We start from the raw sequence: 21951 nt of genomic DNA, 5'->3' as shown, positions 1-21951 counted from the left end.
CTCTCTCTCTCTCTCTCTCTCTCTCTCTCTCTCTCTCTCTCTCTCTCTCTCTCTCTCTCTCTCTCTCTCTCTCTCTCTCTCTCTCTCTCTCTCTCTCTCTCTCTCTCTCTCTCTCTCTCTCTCTCTCTCTCCATCCCTCCCTCCCTCCCTCCCTCCCTCCCTCTCCCTCCATCCCTCCCTCTCCCTCCCTCTCCGTCTGTCCCCTCCCCTCCATTAGGCTCGCTCTAGCTCCAGCACCGTGTTGGGCGCCACATTCGGTGTCAGCTGCAGCAGCGGCAGAAGGTGGCACAGCTCACCGTCTGCAGCCGAGCGACCAGCTGCCGTCCGGTTCCCCCGCGGGCTTCGGTTATCCAGACGACTCACCCCAATGCCTAACGCGCATTGTTCTGCCAGATATCCAACCGTCCCTCCCCAGCTGGACCACAGATAGACGGACGGGTGAGGAGTGACCAAGTTTGGAGCTACTGTGGAGACGCGGTCCTCCAGCAACGCGTCGAGACGAATCGAAGGGCAGAACTTCTTCCATGTGAGTTATATCCTCAAACAAACTCATTGATAATGATTCATGTCTGTGATGGACTGAGATTCATGGCCGTGGCATGGGACCGTTACAGAAACGGAAAGAATTTTTAACACATTCATATAGGGAAACGACGTAGTTAAAGCGTCCTTTGGCTGAATTGTTCTTCTCGTTAATTTAGGTGTTACCTGAACGACTGGTTGATCTCATGATCTAATTGATCCGGAGATCACGGGTTGCACCCTGAGACCAATCTTAAATATCATACTAAATGTCTAATGAACTGAACAAAAGTACTGTGTGGGTTTGGATCTCGACTGCTCAAAGAGAAGTAGCTAACGCAGCTGATGGTTTTAAACGAGCGAGTCACTGCAACAATGAGTGACACCACGACTCTAGACCAGGCGACATATCCGAGGAGAAAGAAAGGATCACTGACCATTTGATTTGTAAGTGCATATTCACAATGCAAGAGGCAAGTTTGGAGTTGGCGCAGAAATACAGGCTACTTATACCGTGTCCAACTCTGCGTCCCTGACGCATGTGCGTCTGGCCACGGGCGATAAGGAGGAGGAGGAGGAGCGGCTCTGGACCTCACGGTCAGCCTCCCCGGCCCCCCTGGTCAGAGCGCACCATCATTGGCTGGGCTGGTGTCGTTCCCCGCGCTTCATCATCCACACAGCGACAAAGTGAATTGGATTGTAAATCTGAACCCGACCCTCGGGTGCCTCCTTGTATCGATCCATTGACCCTCCCGGAGATTAATTAAGGCTGGTTATTGGGCGCAGTGTGGGGAGGGTGTGATCTGCTCTGTGCGTAAAAGTGTTGTCTGTGTATTATGGGTCTTGTTGGTGTAACTTTTATCTCTGGTCGATATAGTTATTGGTTCGAAACGAGTGCGAAACGAATAAAAACCCTTGACACCCTGTATGAACAAGGGTTTATTTTAGTTTCTGAAAACGTTCTCATGTTGGTGCGTTCGTCCGGGAATAAAAGAGAACCATACTTTTGTTTATTTATTTGGTATCGTGTCATTAGACGTGCTTTACAACATTTATCCTCATTTCTGGACGTGTGTGTGTGTGTGTGTGTGTGTGTGTGTGTGTGTGTGTGTGTGTGTGTGTGTGTGTGTGTGTGTGTGTGTGTGTGTGTGTGTGTGTGTGTGTGTGTGTGTGTGTGTGTGTGTCACACACGCACGCACGCATGCACACACATACGCGCATGCACACACATACATACACACACGTGTGTGAGTGTGCACACGGCCGTGTCCTCCACGTAGTAAGTGGGCTCCTTTTGCTGTCTGTCCTTCTCTCAATGGAGGCTGAAAATCCCAAACCCATAAATCCTCACCTCGTCATCACTCTATATCATCCTTAATCCATCGCTCCTCTCAAATCCTCATCGCCGTTCACAATAAACCATGAATCAATACAAATAAAGCATGGTTCACATCTTACCCTCTCCCTCCTTTTTATTGCCAGGTGACCGGTGAGAGAGAGACCAAATGGAGGGAGAGGAAGGGAGACATAGAGAGTGGAAGAGAGCAGCACCCCAGTTATCAAACGCCCGCACCCATCCATAGACACTCTTTCGACAGGACCTGAGAAAAGCAAGGGAAGGAGCATTCAAAAGAACACGGCAAGAGGCATCAGACATCCAGTTCAGGCCCCCCCCCCCCCGGCACTGATGCACTCATGGCTCCCCTTTGAGAACACATCTCCTGCACCTTGACAACAGTACCTAGCCCCTCCCCTCATCCGTCGGTTGCCATGGAGAAGACCTACTCCCTGACCGCTCACTACGATGAGTTCCAGGAGATCAAGTATGGCGGGCGCTACAGCAGCGACGTCCTCAGCAACGGCATGACCCTCCACCTGGGGGGCAGCCTGGACCGCCACGTGGCGCGGGGTCGTGGGGGCAGCGGCAGCAGCGGCGCCGGGCGCAACCGAGACCCCTGCAGCGCCCACGGGGGCGGGGGCTCGGGGGCGGGCGGCCTGCCACGCTGGAGCCGGCGGGAGATCTGCCTGCTGTCGGCGCTGGTGTTCGCGGCGGGCATGTGTGTGATCCTGGGCAGCATGCTGGCGCTCAAGTACCTCTCCCTGGAGGCGCAGACCGACCCACTGTGCCGGGTCGACTGCCAGCGGCGGCGCACGCTGCTGCGGGCCGCGCGCTTCGTGCAGGCCAACATCGACCCCACCATCCAGCCCTGCCAGGACTTCTACTCCTTTGCATGCGGCGGCTGGCTGCGGCGGCACGGCATCCCCGAGGACAAGCTGAGCTACGGCATCATCACGGCCATCGGCGAGCACAACGAGGAGAAGCTGCGGCGCCTCCTGCTGGAGCCCGTGAGGCGGCGCGGGGCCGACTCCGCCGAGCGCAAGGTTAAGGACTTCTACCGCTCCTGCATGGACATCCGGGAGATTGACGCCCTGGGCTCTCTGCCCATGAGCCAGGTGATTGACAGCTGCGGGGGATGGGACCTGGTGGCGGCGGCGGCGCCCGGGGGTGCGGGCTGGGAGGACGAGGGCGCCCCCCAGCGGCCCGACTTCAACGAGATGCTGTACCGGACGCAGGGCGTGTTCAGCACCGCAGTGTTCTTCTCCCTCACAGTCAACGTGGACGACAAGAACTCGTCCAGGAACGCCATCCGGGTGAGTAGCAGATCCCCCGATGTTATCCTGTGTTCAGGCCCTTCTGTCCCCCTTTGGAGAGGGACACACAAGATGTTATCCCGTGTTCAAGCCCTCTGTCCCCCTTTGGAGAGGGACACAATACCATCTGTTATCCTGTGTTCAAGCCCTCTGTCCCCCTTTGGAGAGGGACACAATACCATATGTTATCCTGTGTTCAAGCCCTCTGTTCCCCTTTGGAGAGGGACACAATACTCCATTGTTATTTCCTGAACTATCTTTACAATTACAGTTAACACAAGAATTAGGTTTTTCTCTTACGTACTTCAGTCCACTGAACAACCCCCACCTTCATTATGTCCTAACTACAACATGCCATATTTTAAATTTTCTGTGCTTATGTGTGTGTTTGTGTCCGCGTAGATTGATCAAGAGGGACTCACATTACCAGAGAGGAGTCTTTACTTGGGTCAAGATGAGGACAGTGTCAAGGTACTCTCCTCTCTCTTGTTCTCTCTCTCTTCGTCTCTGTTTAACTCTCTATCTCCCTCTCCCTCCTCGGCCCATCTGTCCATGTATCGACCCTCTCATCAGATTAAACCAGAGGCTTCGCTCTGTCATCTCCTGTCTTTGTTGCCCTGTCCTGTTGGCCATATGTCACCCCCCCCACCACCAGCCCCCTCTTACGCCTGTTCTCTGTGATGGAGGCGACTCGGCCATTAAAGTCTGTTAACATCGCTGGATTTACGACTGTTTTCACACACCTGTAGTCGGTTTCCTTGGGGATAACAAAAGTTACATGAAAGTGTTATTTATTGCAGCGATGCAGCCGACAGTGAGTTCCTCTCATTGGTTGTCTTTGCTGGCAGCTTATCCTGGCCATGAATGTGAATGATTGTAAAGTGCTGCCAAACTAATTGCTTGACTTCCTTCACAATTCATTTACAAGCGTGCCACTGGTTAGCGGCATCGCAACACAAACACAAACAAACCAGGCCTCTTGTAATGGAAATCGAGTCCAAGCGCACACTCCAGCTCCTCTGGACATGCTTATTTGGTCGTCACAACACTGGATGCCTTGATTGTTTACACCAACACAACAAGCAGTCAAACCGCAGTGAAGAACGGAGGAAGAATGAGCTGAACAGACCTGGTACCACTGACCACTGAGGCTTGTCTGCCTGCTCTCACTCTCTGCTCTCTCTCTGCTCTCAACCTATGCTCTCACTCGCTGCTCTCACTCTCTGCTCTCTCTCTCTGCTCTCAGATCCTCGCAGCTTACAAGGCCCTGATGGAAAGGCTGCTCAGCATGCTGGGAGCACACAACGCAACGCTTAAGTCCAAGGAAATACTCCAGCTGGAAACACGCCTTGCCAATGTAGGTGGAGTGCGTGTGCGTGTGCGTGTGCGTGTGTGTGTGTGTGTGTGTGTGTGTGTGTTGGGGCTGGGTCAGAAGGAGGGTGGAGAAATTTAAAGTGAATTCTGTGTGTTTTATGCATGTATATGTGTGTGTGTAATCCAGATCACCGTCTCAGAATACGACGACCAGAGGAAAGACATCAGCAACATGTACAACCGAATCACTCTGAGACAACTGCAGCGCAGCGCTCCTGGTGTGAGTACATACACACATGCACACGCATTTACACACATACCCGCATATACACACACACACTTACGTACGTACATACATATATGCATACGCACGCAGACGCACGCACACACGTATACGCATATCCATACACTCGTATACAAACACACAAACACACATAAGCACGTATACACACACACACATACACATATACATACACATATGCATACAGACACGCACATGCACACACATACGCACGTACATACACATATGCATACACACATGCACATACATATGCACGTACATACATACACATACATAAACACACACACACACACACACGCACACGCACACAGTACATACACATACGCACACACACATACACACATACGCATGGACATACACACACACACACACACATAAGTACACACAAACGCGTGTGCGCCGAGCAGCAGTGTGTCTATTGTCTCGTACTGTATTTGTGCGTTTGCCTGAGAGAATGTAAATGCCCCTTTTTTCTGCATGGATTAAGATGTGAACGAAGGCTAGTGAAGCGTTTTAACACAGCGCCACAAGTGACTGTGTGGATCCACAGGGCTAGAAATTCAATGTGCACTGAAGCGACACACACACACACACACACACACACACACACACACACACACACACACACACACACACACACACACACTTCATCTCTATCATTCCAGCTAATACTGGCACACACTGTGTTGGGGAGAGGCAGTCTGGCCCTGTAGGACATGGAGGGAGATAGAGAGAGAGGGATTATGGAGGAGGAGATGAAGAGGGGGTGGGGGGGGGCAGAGGTATGGGGAAAGGACACAGTATGAGTGTGTGTCTGGGCAGGGGGGGGGGACACATTAAAGGCTGGGACCGCAGGTGGTGGAAGGGAGACAATGAGAAGGAACAAAGAAAGACAGAAACAGGGGGGAGGAGGGGGGAAGGAACCGAGAGGAGGAGGAAGGGGAGTTGAGGTGGACTACACTGTAGTCACACCAACGCACACAACCCCGGACCTACACTGTAGTCACACCAACGCACACCCCTGGACCTACACTGTAGTCACGCCAACGCACACCACATGTCCTACCCTGTAGTCACACCTACAAATCACACACCCCTGCATCGCACTTTGTGCAACATAGCATAAATAACACTTTTAAACATCCTGAAATTGGCAAGGCTCAATATACTTTAGCATTTCATATGGTGTGTTGAAAGGAGAGACCGATCTGAACTTCAGTAGGGGATAGAGTTTCTGTATTAAATGTGACATCAAGTCCATGATATTGGACTTCACAAATGATATAAAATATGAATCTAACATTTCCTATAAGTAGCACCAACTCCCATTAAGTCAAGCCCACCGCTGTTTTCTATCTGAATTCTCTCTCTCTCTCTCTCTCTCTCTCTCTCTCTCTCTCTCTCTCTCTCTCAGTTCCATTGGAAGCGTCTGTTGGACCGCATCTTCCGCGACAACTTCTCAGAGGAGGAGGAGATTGTGGTCCTGGCCACTGACTACATGCAGAAGGTCTCTGATATCATCAAGACCACCTCCAAGAGGTAGGCTCAGCACCCAGGGGAGGGGGGTGTGCCGGGGGTAGACAGAAAGAGAGGCGTTAGATGAAAATGTCAGAGGGGTGTGCAGAAAATCCATAAAATAAGACTCATGCATTTTTGAGTTTCTACTTTTTCAAGCATGTGTAAGCGCTTTTGTTTTGAGGTCTTTATTGTATATGTGTGTGTGTTTGTGTGTGCGTGCGTGCGTGTGCATGAGCATCTCGGTGAAGAAGCATGTGTGCGTGAAGGCGTGTGTGGGCTGAATCACTGGCTCAACGTCCAGCTCAACAGCCACTGATTATCATTGATCCCTGTACCTTCTACACTCCTCACACGTAAATGAACACCAACGAACACACACACACACACACACACACACACACACACACACACACAGTACTCACACATGAGCGCACACACACAAAGACACAAACCAACTGGCAAGACATTCTCACTTTCTCGACAGACTCCAAAGTAAGCTGGAGGAGCAGCCACATATCACAGAGTTTGTTGCAGGCACTGACAGCTCTCCAATAGTTGCCTGGCTGTGTGCTAGAGTTTAGATTCTCTGCCCGAGCCCGAGCCCGACCCGACCCAACCCGCGGGCCAGGACGGGCCGATATTTCCCACAACTATCCTCGGGCCGAGTCAGGCCGGGCCTTGTTTTTTTAAATCATTGCTTGATTGGCCTAATCTGAGGAGAAATATATGCCATAAACAGAAATATTATAGGCCTATATATATTAAGCAGAGTAGGCCTTAGTAACAAATGTGTACATAGTTACACAAAGTAAAAAAACACTACACATGTTGCAGCTCACGTGCCTCCTCCACTCGCACGCATCCCATGTATTTAAAAAAATGTAGGGTTGAAATCGGGCTCGGGCTCATAATTACAGTTAATGTGTCGGGTCGGGCTTGATTTTCTGGGCCCGATCGAAGCTCTGCTTTGTGCTGACACACACACACACACACACACACACACACACACACACACACACACACACACACACACACACACACACACACACACACACACACACACACACACACACACACACACTGCCACCAGCCGCACGCTTTGTCTTAACACACCTACTTCACGGCTGGCTGGGTGCCAGAGTGGCTGGTTATTAAACTGAGTGACTGGCTCACTGAACACCTGGCCAACCAGAGGAGCCCTCCCGTCTCCTCATCTACTGCTCTGTGCATTCAGCCCGTTAGCCCGTTTGGAAGAACCCCTCGTCTCACGCTGCTGTGGGTCTCTTGGAACCATGGGTCTCGGGCCCAGGCGTGCCTGTTTTCCCTGACTGCGGCCGGCCCTGTTCCTCTCTGCCTGTGGGCTGGCTCCCGCTCCGTTCCATTTACACCCATGTGCTTCTTAAACGGCTTCTCGGCTCGCTTTATAGGGGGGCTCATCTCCACCAGCAGTCTTCGCCTACTGTTTACCCAGTGAACCCTGCTACCTATTGATTCCTCTGTTACCCAGTCTCCTGTGGGTAACTAGTCTCTGCGCTATACACTGCTCTTCTTTTATTGAGAACTAACATCGTCCAGGCAGGCTGCTGAGGATTAGTCAGCCTCAGCCAACCTCCACTTTCAGATCACAATTTATGGCCGACTTTCATTTGTTTTGGGAAATTGTAGTCTGTATAATTTGCTTTTTAATGTTTTCGCTTTAAATGTTTGTTTCCCACTCTCGACCTCAAGCTCGATCTCTGTTCCTCCCCTCGTTTTTCCCCATCACTGACCATGATTCTCTGTCTGGCTCTGTATTGCTCTCTCTTGCTCTCTCGCTCTCTCTCTATTGTACGTGTATGATTGATCAGAAAGATATGGTACTGTACTGGAGCCGATCATAATGCCAAGAAGATTCCAATGGGATATCTGGTTCCATCATGACTCCAACCGTCTGTATGTGGGGCTGCTGTCGCTATTTGTCTTCCAGACACCAGACAACCAATATTGTGTACAGAATGCCTTCATCCATCACTGGCTTGTTGCATTTTCTTTTATATACCCTATAACTTGCTCCACTGGTCTAACCCATAAATTATCTTCTCTCTCTCTCACTCTCACTCTCACTCTCTTTCATTCTGTCTGTCTGTCTCTCACCCTCTGTGTGTCTGTCTGTCTCTCACCCTCTGTCTGTCTGTCTGTCTGTCTGTCTGTCTGTCTGTCTGTCTGTACGTCTTACCTTCTGTCTGTCTATCTTTATCTCTATCTCTCTTTTTGAGCGAGGCTGTCTAAAGCAAATCCTCACATGAGAATGCTAATGGCAATGCATGGCCATACACATCTCTCTCGCAGTTCGTTTCAGTTTTTGACGAGGTCTGCTTAAATAATCGGAAACTAGACGGTGCACTCTACTGTCTGCACAAACCATTTTGAATCTCTCTCTCTCTCTCTCTCTCTCTCTCTCTCTCTCTCTCTCTCTCTCTCTCTCTCTCTCTCTCTCTCTCTCTCTCTCTCTCTCTCTCTCTCTCTCTCTCTCTCTCTCTCTCTCTCTCTCTCTCTCTCTCTCTCTCTCTCTCTCTGATCGCCCTCTTCATGTTCAAGAGACAGTCTCCTCTGTCTCTCTCCTGGGCCTTGCTGGGATAGTATGAATATACTTGAATTCATTACAGGTGTGTGTGTGTGCTGTATGTGGCGGTTGACAGCTGAGCCTAAGGCCCATTACCTGTAGAAACGCATGGATGCGGGGGACTGTCCCGGGCAGTGTGTTCTCCCTGGCCATTAGCCTCTACTGTGGTAATTAGCCCCACCCCCCACCGAGACACACCTGTCGTCTAATTGTTAGCAGACGAGCACCAGAAGGGGGCGCATCCTGCTGTGCCCATGCCCCCCCCCAAGCCCATCCTAGAACACAGGGAAACAGGGGGGCAAATCTGTCCCGTGAAATTCACCGCTCATGTGGGTAGCGTCATGTGGGTAGCGTCATGTGGGTAGAGTCATGTCGGTAGAGTCTGGTTAAAGTCATTTGGGTAGAGTCATGTGGGAAGTGTCATGTGGGTAGATTCATGTCTGCAGTCATGTGGGTTAAAGTCATGTGGGTAGAGTCATGTGGGTAGCGTCATGTGGGTAGAGTCATGTGGGGGACAGGGATAAGGACCATTATAAACACTCAATGAGGGACAGGCTATAGACCATTATAAACACTCAATGAGGGACAGGGCTATGGATCTTTATAAACAATCAATGAGGGCCTGGGGTTTCAGTGCTGAATGATCTGTGATTATGTTGAGTCGTATCTGCCATAGAACGAGTGCTGGATTTTGAAACTGATCTCCGCAGAACTTTCTTTGAAAAGGAAATGTCATCCCTGTATTATATTTGATGTTTTATCACCCCCAAACATGATATTATAGAGTGAGTTACAACCGTGCTTATTAACTGCTTAAGTTATGATCTTGGCCTCGTTTATCTCTCTGATTACTCCCAAACACACATACACACAAATACACTCACACAGTGACGCATGCATTCACCCAGAAACAAACCACACCCACTCTATTATTTCAGTCTTGTTTTTTTTCTTTTTTGGATTGGAATAGATTAGTGGGCTGGCATGGGGCTGCAGCAGAGCGAGGAGACCCAGGTCCTCTGCTGTTATCCAGAATATGAGCAGGCGACCACGTTGTGGACAGTGACGTTGTCATTTGAGGGGGGAAATTGAAAATATGAAATGAAAATTAAAAGAAAATGCCTGTCCAGTGTGTGTGTGTGTGTGTGTGTTTTTGTTTGTATGCATGTTTGCGCGTGTTCGTGTGAGCGAGTATGTACGTGTGTGTGCGTGAACATGTGTATGGGTGTGTCGGTTTGTGTGTGTTTGTGTGGGTGCCTGTGTATATATGTAAGCGGCAGAGTGTGTGTTTGTGCAAGTGTGTGTGTGTGTGTGTGAGTGTGTGTGTGTGTGTGTGTGTGTCTGGGTGTTGGTGTGCCAGTGTTTGCAAGTGGCAGAGTGTGTGTGTGGTGAGTGTGTGGTGATCCCAGTGTTGATCACCTGATTCAGCCTCATCAGTTAACACAGAGCCTCTGCGCAGTAGCCTGAGCAGACAGTAGCAGCATCTGGTGGATGTTGGTGGGCGCACAGCATGAGGAGCAACAGCCAAGCAAACAGCTTCTGTCACTAGACAGCTCTTGTTAACAATGTACAGGTGTGTGTCTGTGTGTGTGTGTGTGTGTGTGTGTGTGTGTGTGTGTGTGTGTGGGTGTGTGTGTGTGTGTGTGTGCAACCCGGTATCACACGATTTCGTGCTCATGCGCACAAACTTTAATCTATTGAATCGTGTCCCAGACCACGATTGTCCTACTTTTTTCATTCTACACAAAACAAAATGTAAACCAATGCATTTTGAATGGGAGTGTTTTTCAGACGAGAGATATAGAGAGAGTGTGCGCAGACAGTCTAGTGCACCTTCTAGTTATATATATGTCAATATTTCAAATATTGCTTATTTTTTTTAAGCAGAAAACTGAAACGAACATGCTCCACAGAACGCGCGTTTCTCAGACAATTAACGTGCTCCACGAAATAAAGAGAGAGAAGGAAAGAGTGAGAGGGAGGGAGAGAGATAGACCTCAGAATGGTTTGCACAGACAGTACAATTACAATTAGGACATTTAGCAGACGCTTTTATCCAAAGCGACTTACATCTGTTAATACACACATTGACACACAGACGGCAGAGTCAACCATGCAAGGCGACAGCCAGCTTGTCGGGAGCAGTTAGGGTTAAGTGTCTTGCTCAGGGACACATCAACACTCAGGTAGGAGTAGCTGGGGGAACTAGCAAACTTTAGGTTACTAGACAACTGCTCTACCTCTTGAGCTAAGCCGACCACAGTACAGTGAACCCTCTAATTATATATATGTCAATATCTCAGATTTTTTTAAGCAGACCTCCTCAAAAACTGAAACGAACGTGCTCCAAATCACGCACGTTTCTCAGACAAGTAACATGCTCGAGAGAGAGAGAGAGAGAGAGAGAGAGAGAGAGAGAGAGAGAGAGAGAGAGAGAGAGAGAGAGAGAGAGAGAGAGAGAGAGAGAGAGAGAGAGAGAGAGAGAGAGAGAGAGAGAGAGAGAGAGAGAGAGAGAGAGAGAGAGAGAGAGAGATTCAAAATGGTTTGTGCAGACAGTAGAGTGCACCGTCTAGTTTCCGATTATTTAAGCAGACCTCGTCAAAAACTGAAACGAACTGCTCCACAGAACGCGCGTTTCTCAGACATTTAACCTGCTCCACAAGAGAGAGCGAGAAAGAGAGAGAGAGGGAGGGAGAGAGAGAGAGGCTTCAGAATGGTTTGCGCAGACAGTAAAGTGCAGCCTCTAGTTATATATATATCAATATTTCCAATTGTTTTAAGCAGACCTCCTCAAAAACTGAAACGAACATGCTCCACAGAATGCTAATTTCTCAGAACAATTAATGTGCTCCACAAAAACTGAAAAGAACGCGCTCTACAGAACGCGCGTTTCACAGAACAATTAATGTGCTCCACAAAACGAAACGAGAGAGAGCGAGAGAGAAAGAGAGGGAGGGAGGGAGAGAGAGACAGAGAGGGAGGCTTCAGAATGGTTTGCGCAGACAGTACAGTGCACCCTCTAGTTATATACACGTCAATATTTCAGATTTTTTACGCAGACCTCCTCAAAAGCTGAAACGAACGTGCTCCACAGAACGCGCGTTTCTCAGACAATTAACGTGCTCAACGAAACGAGAGAGAGAGAGAGAGAGGGGGAGGGAGAGAGAGAGGAGCTTCAGAATGGTTTGCGCATACAGTACAGTGCACCCTTTAGTTATATATAGGTCTATATTTCTGATTTTTTTTTAAGCAGGCCTTGTCAAAAACTGAAACGAACGTGCGCCACAGAAAGCGCGTTTCACAGAACAATTATCGTGCTCCACAAAACGAAATGAGAGAGAGAGAAAGAGAGGGAGGGAGAGAGAGAGAGAGAGAGGGAGGTTTCAGAATGGTTTGCGCAGATAGTACAGCGCACCCTCTAGTTATACATGTCAATACTTCCAATTTTTTTAAGCAGACCTCCTCAAGAACTGAAACGAACGTGCTCCACACAACAATAAATGCATGAAAGGGTAAACGAGAAAGGATAATGTTAACGGCAAGAAAATAAAGGCGCAATGGTCATAATAATGTAGATATAATTATATTAACATATTTAACCGAATTCGGCCCATAACCTACATGGTCTACTTATAATATTATAACTAGAGCTGTCAAGCGATTAAAATATTTAATCGTGATTAATCGCATTCATGTCATAGTTAACTCTAATTAATCGCGATTAATCGCAAATTATTTTTCTATGCTAAATATCCCTTGATTTTTTTGTCCCATAATTCTTCTCATTTTAATTCTCTTATCAACATGTTGAAGTGCATCGGCTTGCCTTGTGCAAATGATTTTTTATTGATAACAACATTGGTATATACACTAATCAAAACAGGATGATACAAAAAAAGAGCCTATAGTGCAATTAAACGACTGTTTTGAACAAATGTCATTTGAACATAGCAGTCAGGCTACTGCTTCTTTGTTTTGAGCCAAAGAAAAAAAAAAAAAAAAAAGTTTTTTTTTTTTTTTTTAATAAAATAATTGCGTTAATCGCGCGATAAAAAAATTAACGCCGTTAAATTTGGTTTGCGTTAACGCCGTTAATAACGCGTTTAACTGACAGCTCTAATTATAACTAAATCGTTTTATATTTATATATAATATATATTTTAATTAGTGCTGTCAAGCGATTTAAGTATTTAATCGCGATTAATCGCATAAATGTCATCGCTTACTCAAGATTAATCACACATTTTTTTCTCTTCGAAATATCCCTTGAACTCTTGAACAAAACTCTTGCTCAGCAAAGATGGGAAATACTATAACAAGCGTCTTTTAGTATTTAGAAAAGCGCTAAAAAAAACACAGATCAATTATTATCATTATTATTTAAACCAATATGAATATTCCTACCCTATGTAGGCCTATACACATTACCAGGCTATCGAATAAAGCCCACACACACACACACACACACACACACACACACACACACACACACACACACACACACACACACACACACACACACACACACACACACACACACACACACACACACACACACACACGGTGGCGGAGTGGGAGTCGGGGGAATTCCCGTTGGGCCGTTAACGTTTCGGAGCTGTCGGGCTGATTACTGCGGGATAACAATATTGCGTTTATAAAAGTTCCTTGCAGCGCTGTCCGGCCGCCTGAGCTGTGCGCCCGCAACCTCTCACTCTCTCAAAAAACTGTCAACGTCGCAACCAAGTCGATTTTGTCTAGAGGGGAGTAACTGAGCGGCCCCTCCCGAAGTGGTACGCCCAGGTGGGCCTTGAACTGCGATTGGTCAGAAAGACGTAACAGCTAATGACAACATTGAACTCTCGTGCAGCAGGCTCGAACAGAGTGACAAACACACAGACTTTTAAGGAGTTTTTCACCCGCTCCTTTCTTGCCCCAACAAGTGTGTGCAGCGTGCTTGTTGTTTTGTTTCCGGTGTAGCTAGATCCGGTTTGGTGTTGTAGTTTTTCTAACGTGACTAGTTGTTGCTTGACAGCGGACAGCAGGTAAAATAACTACGACGTTTGCCAAGCCAAAAGTGCGTTAATCGCGCGATAAAGAAATTAACGCCATTAAAATTGGTTTGCGTTAATGCCATTTAAGAGATGAGCCCTGTGAAAGGAATATTCATTTAAACAGTAATATATGTAGGCCTATTTGTAATAGTTAATGCCACTTTATTTGTCTGTCGGCATATACAGTCATAATCCTAAAGCTGGTAGTGTCTGATGTTAACCGGGGTATGAATTAGTTACCTTAATTCTAATTTAAGTCTACAGAATACACATTCTGAGACCACAGACGAGGAACCATGGGAGGGCGTTTCCTCTTATCATGACGTGAGCCAGCCGTCTTTGAGGGGCCACTTGTGCGTAAATGAGGAACACATGTAAATGTCCCTGAGAACGCAAGTACTTGTTGACCAAGGAAAGCCAGGTAATATCAAGTGTTTAACATTTGGCTCCATTGTAAATATATTTACCTTATATTCTTGTATAATTCATACTTTAAGGCCCCGTCCATACAAAGCCGATTTTTTGGTGAAACCGCATAAGTCTTGTGCGTTTCGACCGACCGGTCCAGACGAAGCCGGCGAATCCGGTGCCCGAAAGCGCACATTTCTCAAATCTATCCAGACCTATGCCGTTTCGTGTTAGGATTTGTGTGACGACTGAAACGCAAACGATGACGTCATTAGCCCCCCACCAGCTGGGGGACGTCAGAGTTGCGTTGAATTTTCTATTTATTATTTTATTTGTATACTTTTTGTAGCTTTAAATAAAGCCCCTTGATAAATGTAATTACTAACTGTACATTAAAAAGTATTTCTGCTCAATTTAAAAGGTGGAATCTCCTCGTGACTGAATGTTTAATTGTATACAGCGCGCAGGCTTGATGCGCTCCACTTTTTTCTCTGGAGAACCAGCGCCTTGAATATTTACTACAGCGTTTCTACAGCTCGATGCGGTTTTGCAATGACTGTCTTAACGGAGATATTCCTGAACCGAATAAAACGAAACCGGATCGTTTTCGACAGTTACGGCCTGAGTTAACCTTACTTATTATCTAAATGAACTGAGAAATAGACTGATGTCATCGACTACAGAGGGATGTCTTATCTGAGTCTTATCTGTTTGCCGGTCAACTCCGGATCATCTGAGGTGTTGAATAACAGTAGAACATGGTCTAGAGCCTGCCGCTCTTCGCCCCTGTTGGTACATTCCACTCCACTATTATTTCTAACATTTGGCAAATATCCTTTTTAAACCTTCGTTATTTTCTACCACACACGTTCGTTTCAGCTTTTGGGGAGGTCTGCGTAAAAATCGGAAATATGGACATACATATAACTAGAGGGTGCACTCTTCTGTCTGCGCAAACCAATCTGAAGCCACTCTCTCTCTTTCTCTCTCTCTCGTTTAGTTTTGTGGAGCATGTTAATTGTCTGAGAAATGCGCGTTCTGTGGAGCACGTTCATTTCAGTTTTTGAAAAATCGGAAATATTGAAATATACAGTATATAACTAGGGGGTGCACTGTACTGTCTGCTCACACTCTCTCTCTCTGTCTCGTCTGAAAAATGCTCCCATTCAACATTCATTGGTTTACATTTCGTTCTGTGTGGAACAAAATGTAGGACAATCGTGCTCTGGGACATGATTCAATAGATTAACGTTTGTGCGCATGACCACTAAATCGCGTGATACCGTGTTGGTGTGTGTGAGTGTCTAATCGCGTGTATGCGCACGTGTGTACATATGTGAATGCGTGTTGATGTTTAGAGGGGCATCACTAATGTTGAGGGATTCTGTCCCCCCCCCGCCTTCTCCCCAGGGTGCTCCACAACTACATGCTATGGCGCATCGTGGCGGCGCTCAGCGAGCACCTGTCCACCGCCTTCCGGAGCACAATCCACGAGTTCTCCCGTGAGATCGACGGCACAGAGCGGCAGCTCGAGCTGGGCCGGCTGTGTCTGACACAGGCCAATAAGCACTTCGGCATGGCCCTGGGGGCGATGTTCGTCCAGCAGCACTTCTCTTCGCAGAGCAAGGCAAAGGTAGGTCGGGACTCCTGTCCATCGAGGAGCACAGGAAACATGCCTCGTGTTGAGTAAAGCGGCCGCTTTCCCCGAGCAAATGTCTGGATAAAGACGGGTATCGGTGTGTCCATCAGGAGAGGCTGGAAATGAACAACATGATTTATCATACGTTTGCCCATTTGACACCATCTGATTGTTTTTTGTGAGACGATGGATCCATGATGTCTGCCGGAGTAGATTCCTCCTGATGGGGTCTAGACCTGCCGTTGGTGTAATTATGGATATGATCCCCCTGTTGGGGTCTAGACCTGGTGGTGTTGGCCCTATGGAGATGATCCCCCTGATGGGGGATAGACCTTGTGGTGTGACTATGGATATGATTCCCTTGATGGAGTCTAGACCTGGTGGTGGTGGGACTTGGATGGAGGTCCTCGGCCCTTGAACGAGTCACATTGAAAACCACAGCGACGAGCATGAATGAGAAATGGTTATATACCGTGGGTTGGCGCGCAATTCTAATTTTGCTACTGTATAATAGCAGGCCTGTCAGACAAGTTTATTCGGCACACTTGGTCAGTGCGCATGTGCCAAGCAACCTGCATCTTACACACACACACACAGCACGTACAACGCAAGCACCCAGCCACACACGCACGCACGCACGCACATACACACAAACCGCACACATACGTACACGCGCAAGAACACTCATGCACGCACACACACACCACACGTGACAAAGGCAGTGCAGGACGCTGCATACACACACAATGCACACACACGCATGCATACTAGAGATGGGCGATTGGCAGTTGCAGCTAAACCGCGGATTGGGCGGATGCCGTGACAATTTTTTAAACGTTGGTGCGGATGCATGATGCGTTTGTGATGCGGTTGCGGATGAAATAATAGCCCATCCGCGCATCTCATGCATGTGTATGCGTGCATGCACATGCACGTGCAGACACACACCGCACACTAGGGTTGTACGGTATAAACAGTATATAAAGTACACCGGTGCGAATTTGCGCTACAGTATGGATTTTGACGTTACCGTGAGACCGGTGTGACCGGTAGACAGTGCTGTGTGTAATACATTACAAAGTAGGTAACGTGTTAATACAGTAACGTAACTACTTTTTCATGTAAAAAGTAAAGACGAAACGTAGTTCCTTTTCAGTTCGGCGCAACGTCAGTTTTCCTACTTTTTCCTGCCTTCGCAGGCAGTATGCTATTGCTCAAGCATGCAGACTATTGCGTGCTTGCGCAAAAGTCCCTTCACAAGCTCTCATTCAACACCGTACGAGACAGACGCTGGTAGCGTGAAGGTGTCTCTGCATCTCAGACATCACTTCCGCAGGCATTTTCCAAAGCCAGTCCTTAGGACAAAAAAAGCCAGCGATGGAACGAGATAACAAACGCCGTCACTGTTTACCTGTGTAAGGACATGGTTCCCTTACAAAATGTCGATAGAAAGGGCTTTAAAGAGATGATCAAAACACTCGATCCCAGGTACGCGTTACATGCCCGCACAGACTTCAGCCAAATTGAGATGGCCAAACTATACGGCAATAGCCTGGCTAACGCCAGACCTCATCTCAATGTAGATGAGTTCTGCCGTTAGCCAGGCTATTGCCGTCTGGGAACCACACATTCATTTTCTCGTATTTGAGGTGTGGTTTACGATTGCCCAGAGCCGTTTATTGGGCGCTACGAATGTCTATCATATGGTTGTGATGATCAGTGTTACGTTACTTCAAAAAAGTAATTAGTTATAGTTACTCACTACTTGTAAAAAGTAACTGAGTTAGTAACTGCATTACTCTATAATAAAAGTAACTAGTTAACAGGGAAAGTAACTTTGCAACTTTGCTACTGTAAAAAAAAAAAGTAAGTTAGCCTACTACATGTCAAGGATTTTGGATTTGGATTTTTTAAATGGTTGAACTGCCCATTGAAGTTCCTGATATACTTCCAACTGAATTTTAATTTGCTTGGTTGCAAAGGCTGTGGAACATCTGCCGAATACTACAGAAAATGCCAACTTTTCATCGGATTGCTCCGGACCTGCTTTTCTGCTGCTTAATCGAATCAGTTTGGGGTGTGTGTGTGTGTGTGTGTGTGTGTGTGTGTGTGTGTGTGTGTGTGTGTGTGTGTGTGTGTGTGTGTGTGTGTGTGTGTGTGTGTGTGTGTGTGTGTGTGTGTGTGTGTGTGTGTGTGTGGCGAGCGTGTCCTGGCTTTTGTGAAAAACACTGGATCCGATTGGCTACCATGAAACATTACTCTGCCTTAGCCAATCATAATCACTTATCTCGTTGTGAACCCAACCGGTCTCCTCCGGAGCAGTTTGTGTGTGGAGCCAGGGGTGCGTTCGGATTATGCAGTTCAATCAATTAATAGTAACGCACCGCATTTACTACAGTAACGGCAATGCCGTTGTAAAGACGGAAACAGTAATTAGTTAGATTACCCTGTTACTGAAAAAATAACAGCGTTACCTAACGCCGTTCTTTTAAACAGCGTTATTACAAACAATGATTGTAATGCATTCATTGTGTCTACCCTTGAGATAAATATTCATAGTTTTCTTTTATCACAGACACATATATTGGTAGATGTTATTTTCTTTACCTTGACATGTTTCGACGGATATACTTCCGTCTTCATCAAAAGGTCACACGGGTGTATTAGTGTGACGTGTTCTTATCAGCTGAAGTTAACGGAGATGTGATCCACCTGTCAGTTTTTTGACTGGTGAACCACGCCTCCTGCTGTCTTCAGGCTCCGCTTTCTTATTTAAGAAAGAGGAGCCCGAAGACGATGAACAGAGATGAGGGAGCATAATATGCTCTCCCATACCTGGAGTGCCGTCCTGGGGGACAGCAGACTGAAAGCAGGAGGTTTGGTTCACCAGTCAAAAGACTGGTAGATCACATCGCCGTTAACATCAGTTGATAAGAATTCGTCACGCTAATACACCCGTGTGACCTGATGAAGACGGAAGTATATCCGTCGTAACTTGTCAAGGTAAAGAAAATGACATTACCAATATGTGTCTGTGATAAAAGAAAGCTATAATTATGAGTCTGTACGTAGCTCATAGCCAATCAAAGCCTGTTGGTAGGAGGGCAAAGACATCCTTCTTGGTGATGAAATAGTTTTAACGCCAAAAGTTGCTATTCTTTCAAAATAAACTTGAGTTCTAAACTACTTAAAACACTATCTAAGGCTGCATCGAAAGGTAACGCTTCTGCTGCCATTTTTGGATCCGTAAACTACAGTGCCGTGTTCCAATATCCATACTATCCGTACTTACTAGCCTAAGTTTGAGTACGTAGGGCGTTCCGATTTAGATCGGGCGAAAATAAGTGTACTGAAAGGACCCGGATGGTGTACTCAAAACGGTCAGATCGCGAAGTGTGTGGCGATGTAGGACGTTGCCTAGCGACACGCACGAACACGCCCCTTTTCCTCGGACGCCGAACTCGCCATCTCGGTTGAACTCTCATGCTGCGTATTCTCTGCGAACCGACTCGGATCTCAGATCTGACGCCACGCCCACACGCCCGCGTTTTATTATTTCGCTCGGTCTTTGGAGGAAAACATGGACGCCACCCGGAAAGCTGTTGTCGCAGTAGCATTGGCAGAGTACCGGCGCTCCAAAATAGGTAGGCTATATAGGCCGGAGATACGGATGCAGTAAGGTATTGCAGTAATACGAGTGATTGAAATTGCCATTTAAACCACCAAAGCGGTCCAAGCACAATGAAAACAGTTCATACTTCAAGTCATACTGGGCGCAGCCATCTTGAATTCTGTCTCGGAAATTTGCTCGGTCACCACTGAGTTCAATCGAGATGGCGAGTTCGCCGTCCGAGGAAAAGCGGCGTGTTTGTCCGTGTCGCTAGGCAACGTCCTCGGACCTCCGAGACGGATGGATAATAAAACGCAGCATAATACGGCACAGTCCGCGAGCAAGTGGAGAAGAAATCCATACTATTAAACATAAGTGTTTTTCAGAGATGGAAGTAGCTTGAGAAAAGATTTAGCATTTTTTTGTCCGCAGCCTTACCACTATTCTACCTCTTCAGAAGCATTTATATCGGAATTAGAAGATAAAATGAACATACCGAGATATAATACCGTTACCGTCTATGCCTCAAATCATACCATGATATACATTTTAGTATTTACCGTACAGCCCTGCTGCACACACTTGCGCACGGACACAGATGGGAAAGATAACAGCAAGATCGAGATAACAGCCCCGCCGTCGAGACACTCTCCCAGCTGAGACGTTATGTCTATTATAGACTACACTTTTTTGCAAAACTTTATTTATTTTTAAATATTACCCACCTCCTTGAGCCTCCCACAATGTTTTTCGATAGGCCTATTGATATCCCCCCCCTCTCCCCTTCCAACTGTTTTAACGGCCCTGCCGTCGACACACTCTCCCAGCCTTAAAAAGACTTTAAAAATTGCGATAATAATTGTGAGATAATTTCTCACGTCGACACCAAACTACATCAACTGTTAAATTCAAACATCCCGCTAACCGGCATATCAACACACAGGTTACGTGATCTTTAAGAGACAGCGTCCTTATTACGCAGAACGAAAACATTTCGATAACACAGTATGGTGAATTATGTCTATAGAGTCCACCATAAGACTACACGTTGTTGCTCAAACTTAATATTACCTTTCTCCTTGAGCCTCCCAAAATGTCTTGCGATATTAATATCCTCCCTGCCGACTGTTTTACTGTAGTTGTTTTATTTTTCTAATGTTTTGTGTGTAGCTTGGTCACTTGAAAAGATGTTAAATCCCAATGGCGTATTCTTCTAGAAAAAAATAAAATAAACATCTTAAACTGTCACGTCAGGTAGGCAATATAGAATCTGCAATTTTGCCCTCACAACCCCCCTTCTCCCTCTCCCCCTCCCCTACAAAGGCCTGTGCTTTATTTCACTATAGTAAGGAAGGTTGCTGCCTTAGCTGTTAACACTAAGTTTATTTCACTAAGGTGCTTCTGTAAATGAACACAATTTTTAGCTGTTATTATTATTTTCAACTTAGTAGCTGCCATGCATTTTTAAAATGTCAATCTCACTTTGAGCCCTAAATAACAGTTAAAGCTAATTGATTATCTAGTAGTAGTATACTACACTTTCCATTGAACAATTACCCCTGTAACCCATCAATGTACTAATTTTATTATGGAATCAAATGTTTACACACTAGCTGCTTTCAGACATATGTGTAAGTCCTGATATTCTCCTGATGGGCCGGATGTGGGAACAACATATGACATTTGTACCATGATCATCTCCTGAATAATACTACCCAGAGGTAGTATTTTCTCTGTAGGAAATTTAAATTACATTATATGTGAATGAGGAGTAGAAAGTCTGTATTTCTCACACCACTTGAGTGGGTTGTGTTAATGACGCTTCTGCAAGTCATTGAATGGTCCCCTAAATGATGCCTTTTGTACACTGAACGGTTAAAAATATTTAAATATTGGCACTGCTTTTAGGTCATTTGTCGTGAACACTAAAATATAGGTCTCATCATAACCCTAAAAGTACACATCGTACAATAAATTACAATGAATGTCCAAGTGTTATATGTGAAATTAAGCAAAAAAACACGCTCTCTTTCTCCGGTAACGCAGTCGTTCGCGGCGCCTTTCTTAGTAATTTCTTCTATTTGTCTCTCAATCATGCTGTAATCTAATCGATCGATCGATGCTTCGGATTTTGTGGATGCAACGGAATATATGATGCATCATTTTAGCAACATGATGATCGTGATGAGTTCTGTCCGTTCTGCCTCCATTTTGTCTGAGGTCAAACCAAAACAAACTATATTGACAGCGGCCACACTTATCCCGCCTCTTGCAAACTTAAACCCTACGTCATATCCCGCCCCTTGCAAGCCCACCCCCCTAAACCCCCCGCTG

At 46.6% G+C, this 21951-nt stretch overlaps 1 protein-coding gene across 1 annotated transcript in view; it reads left to right on the top strand.

Annotated features, from left to right (window-relative positions):
- The first annotated feature begins 218 nt into the window (after nt 1–218).
- The window catches only part of ecel1 (endothelin converting enzyme-like 1), a 52569-nt gene continuing 30836 nt past the window's right edge, over nt 219–21951 (top strand). Inside the window, exons 1-7 of the mRNA XM_030381229.1 lie at nt 219–526; nt 2005–3174; nt 3577–3645; nt 4421–4531; nt 4676–4768; nt 6204–6328; nt 15779–16001. Coding sequence (XP_030237089.1) covers nt 2293–3174; nt 3577–3645; nt 4421–4531; nt 4676–4768; nt 6204–6328; nt 15779–16001 — 1503 coding nt within the window. The 5' untranslated portion in view covers nt 219–526; nt 2005–2292. The remainder of the gene's footprint in view (nt 527–2004; nt 3175–3576; nt 3646–4420; nt 4532–4675; nt 4769–6203; nt 6329–15778; nt 16002–21951) is intronic.

The sequence above is a fragment of the Gadus morhua genome, chromosome 16 (assembly GCF_902167405.1).
Source record: "Gadus morhua chromosome 16, gadMor3.0, whole genome shotgun sequence".
Taxonomy (NCBI): Eukaryota; Metazoa; Chordata; class Actinopteri; order Gadiformes; family Gadidae; genus Gadus; species Gadus morhua.
Note: the sequence above shows the minus strand (reverse complement) of the source record. Positions and strands in the feature narration are given on the sequence as shown.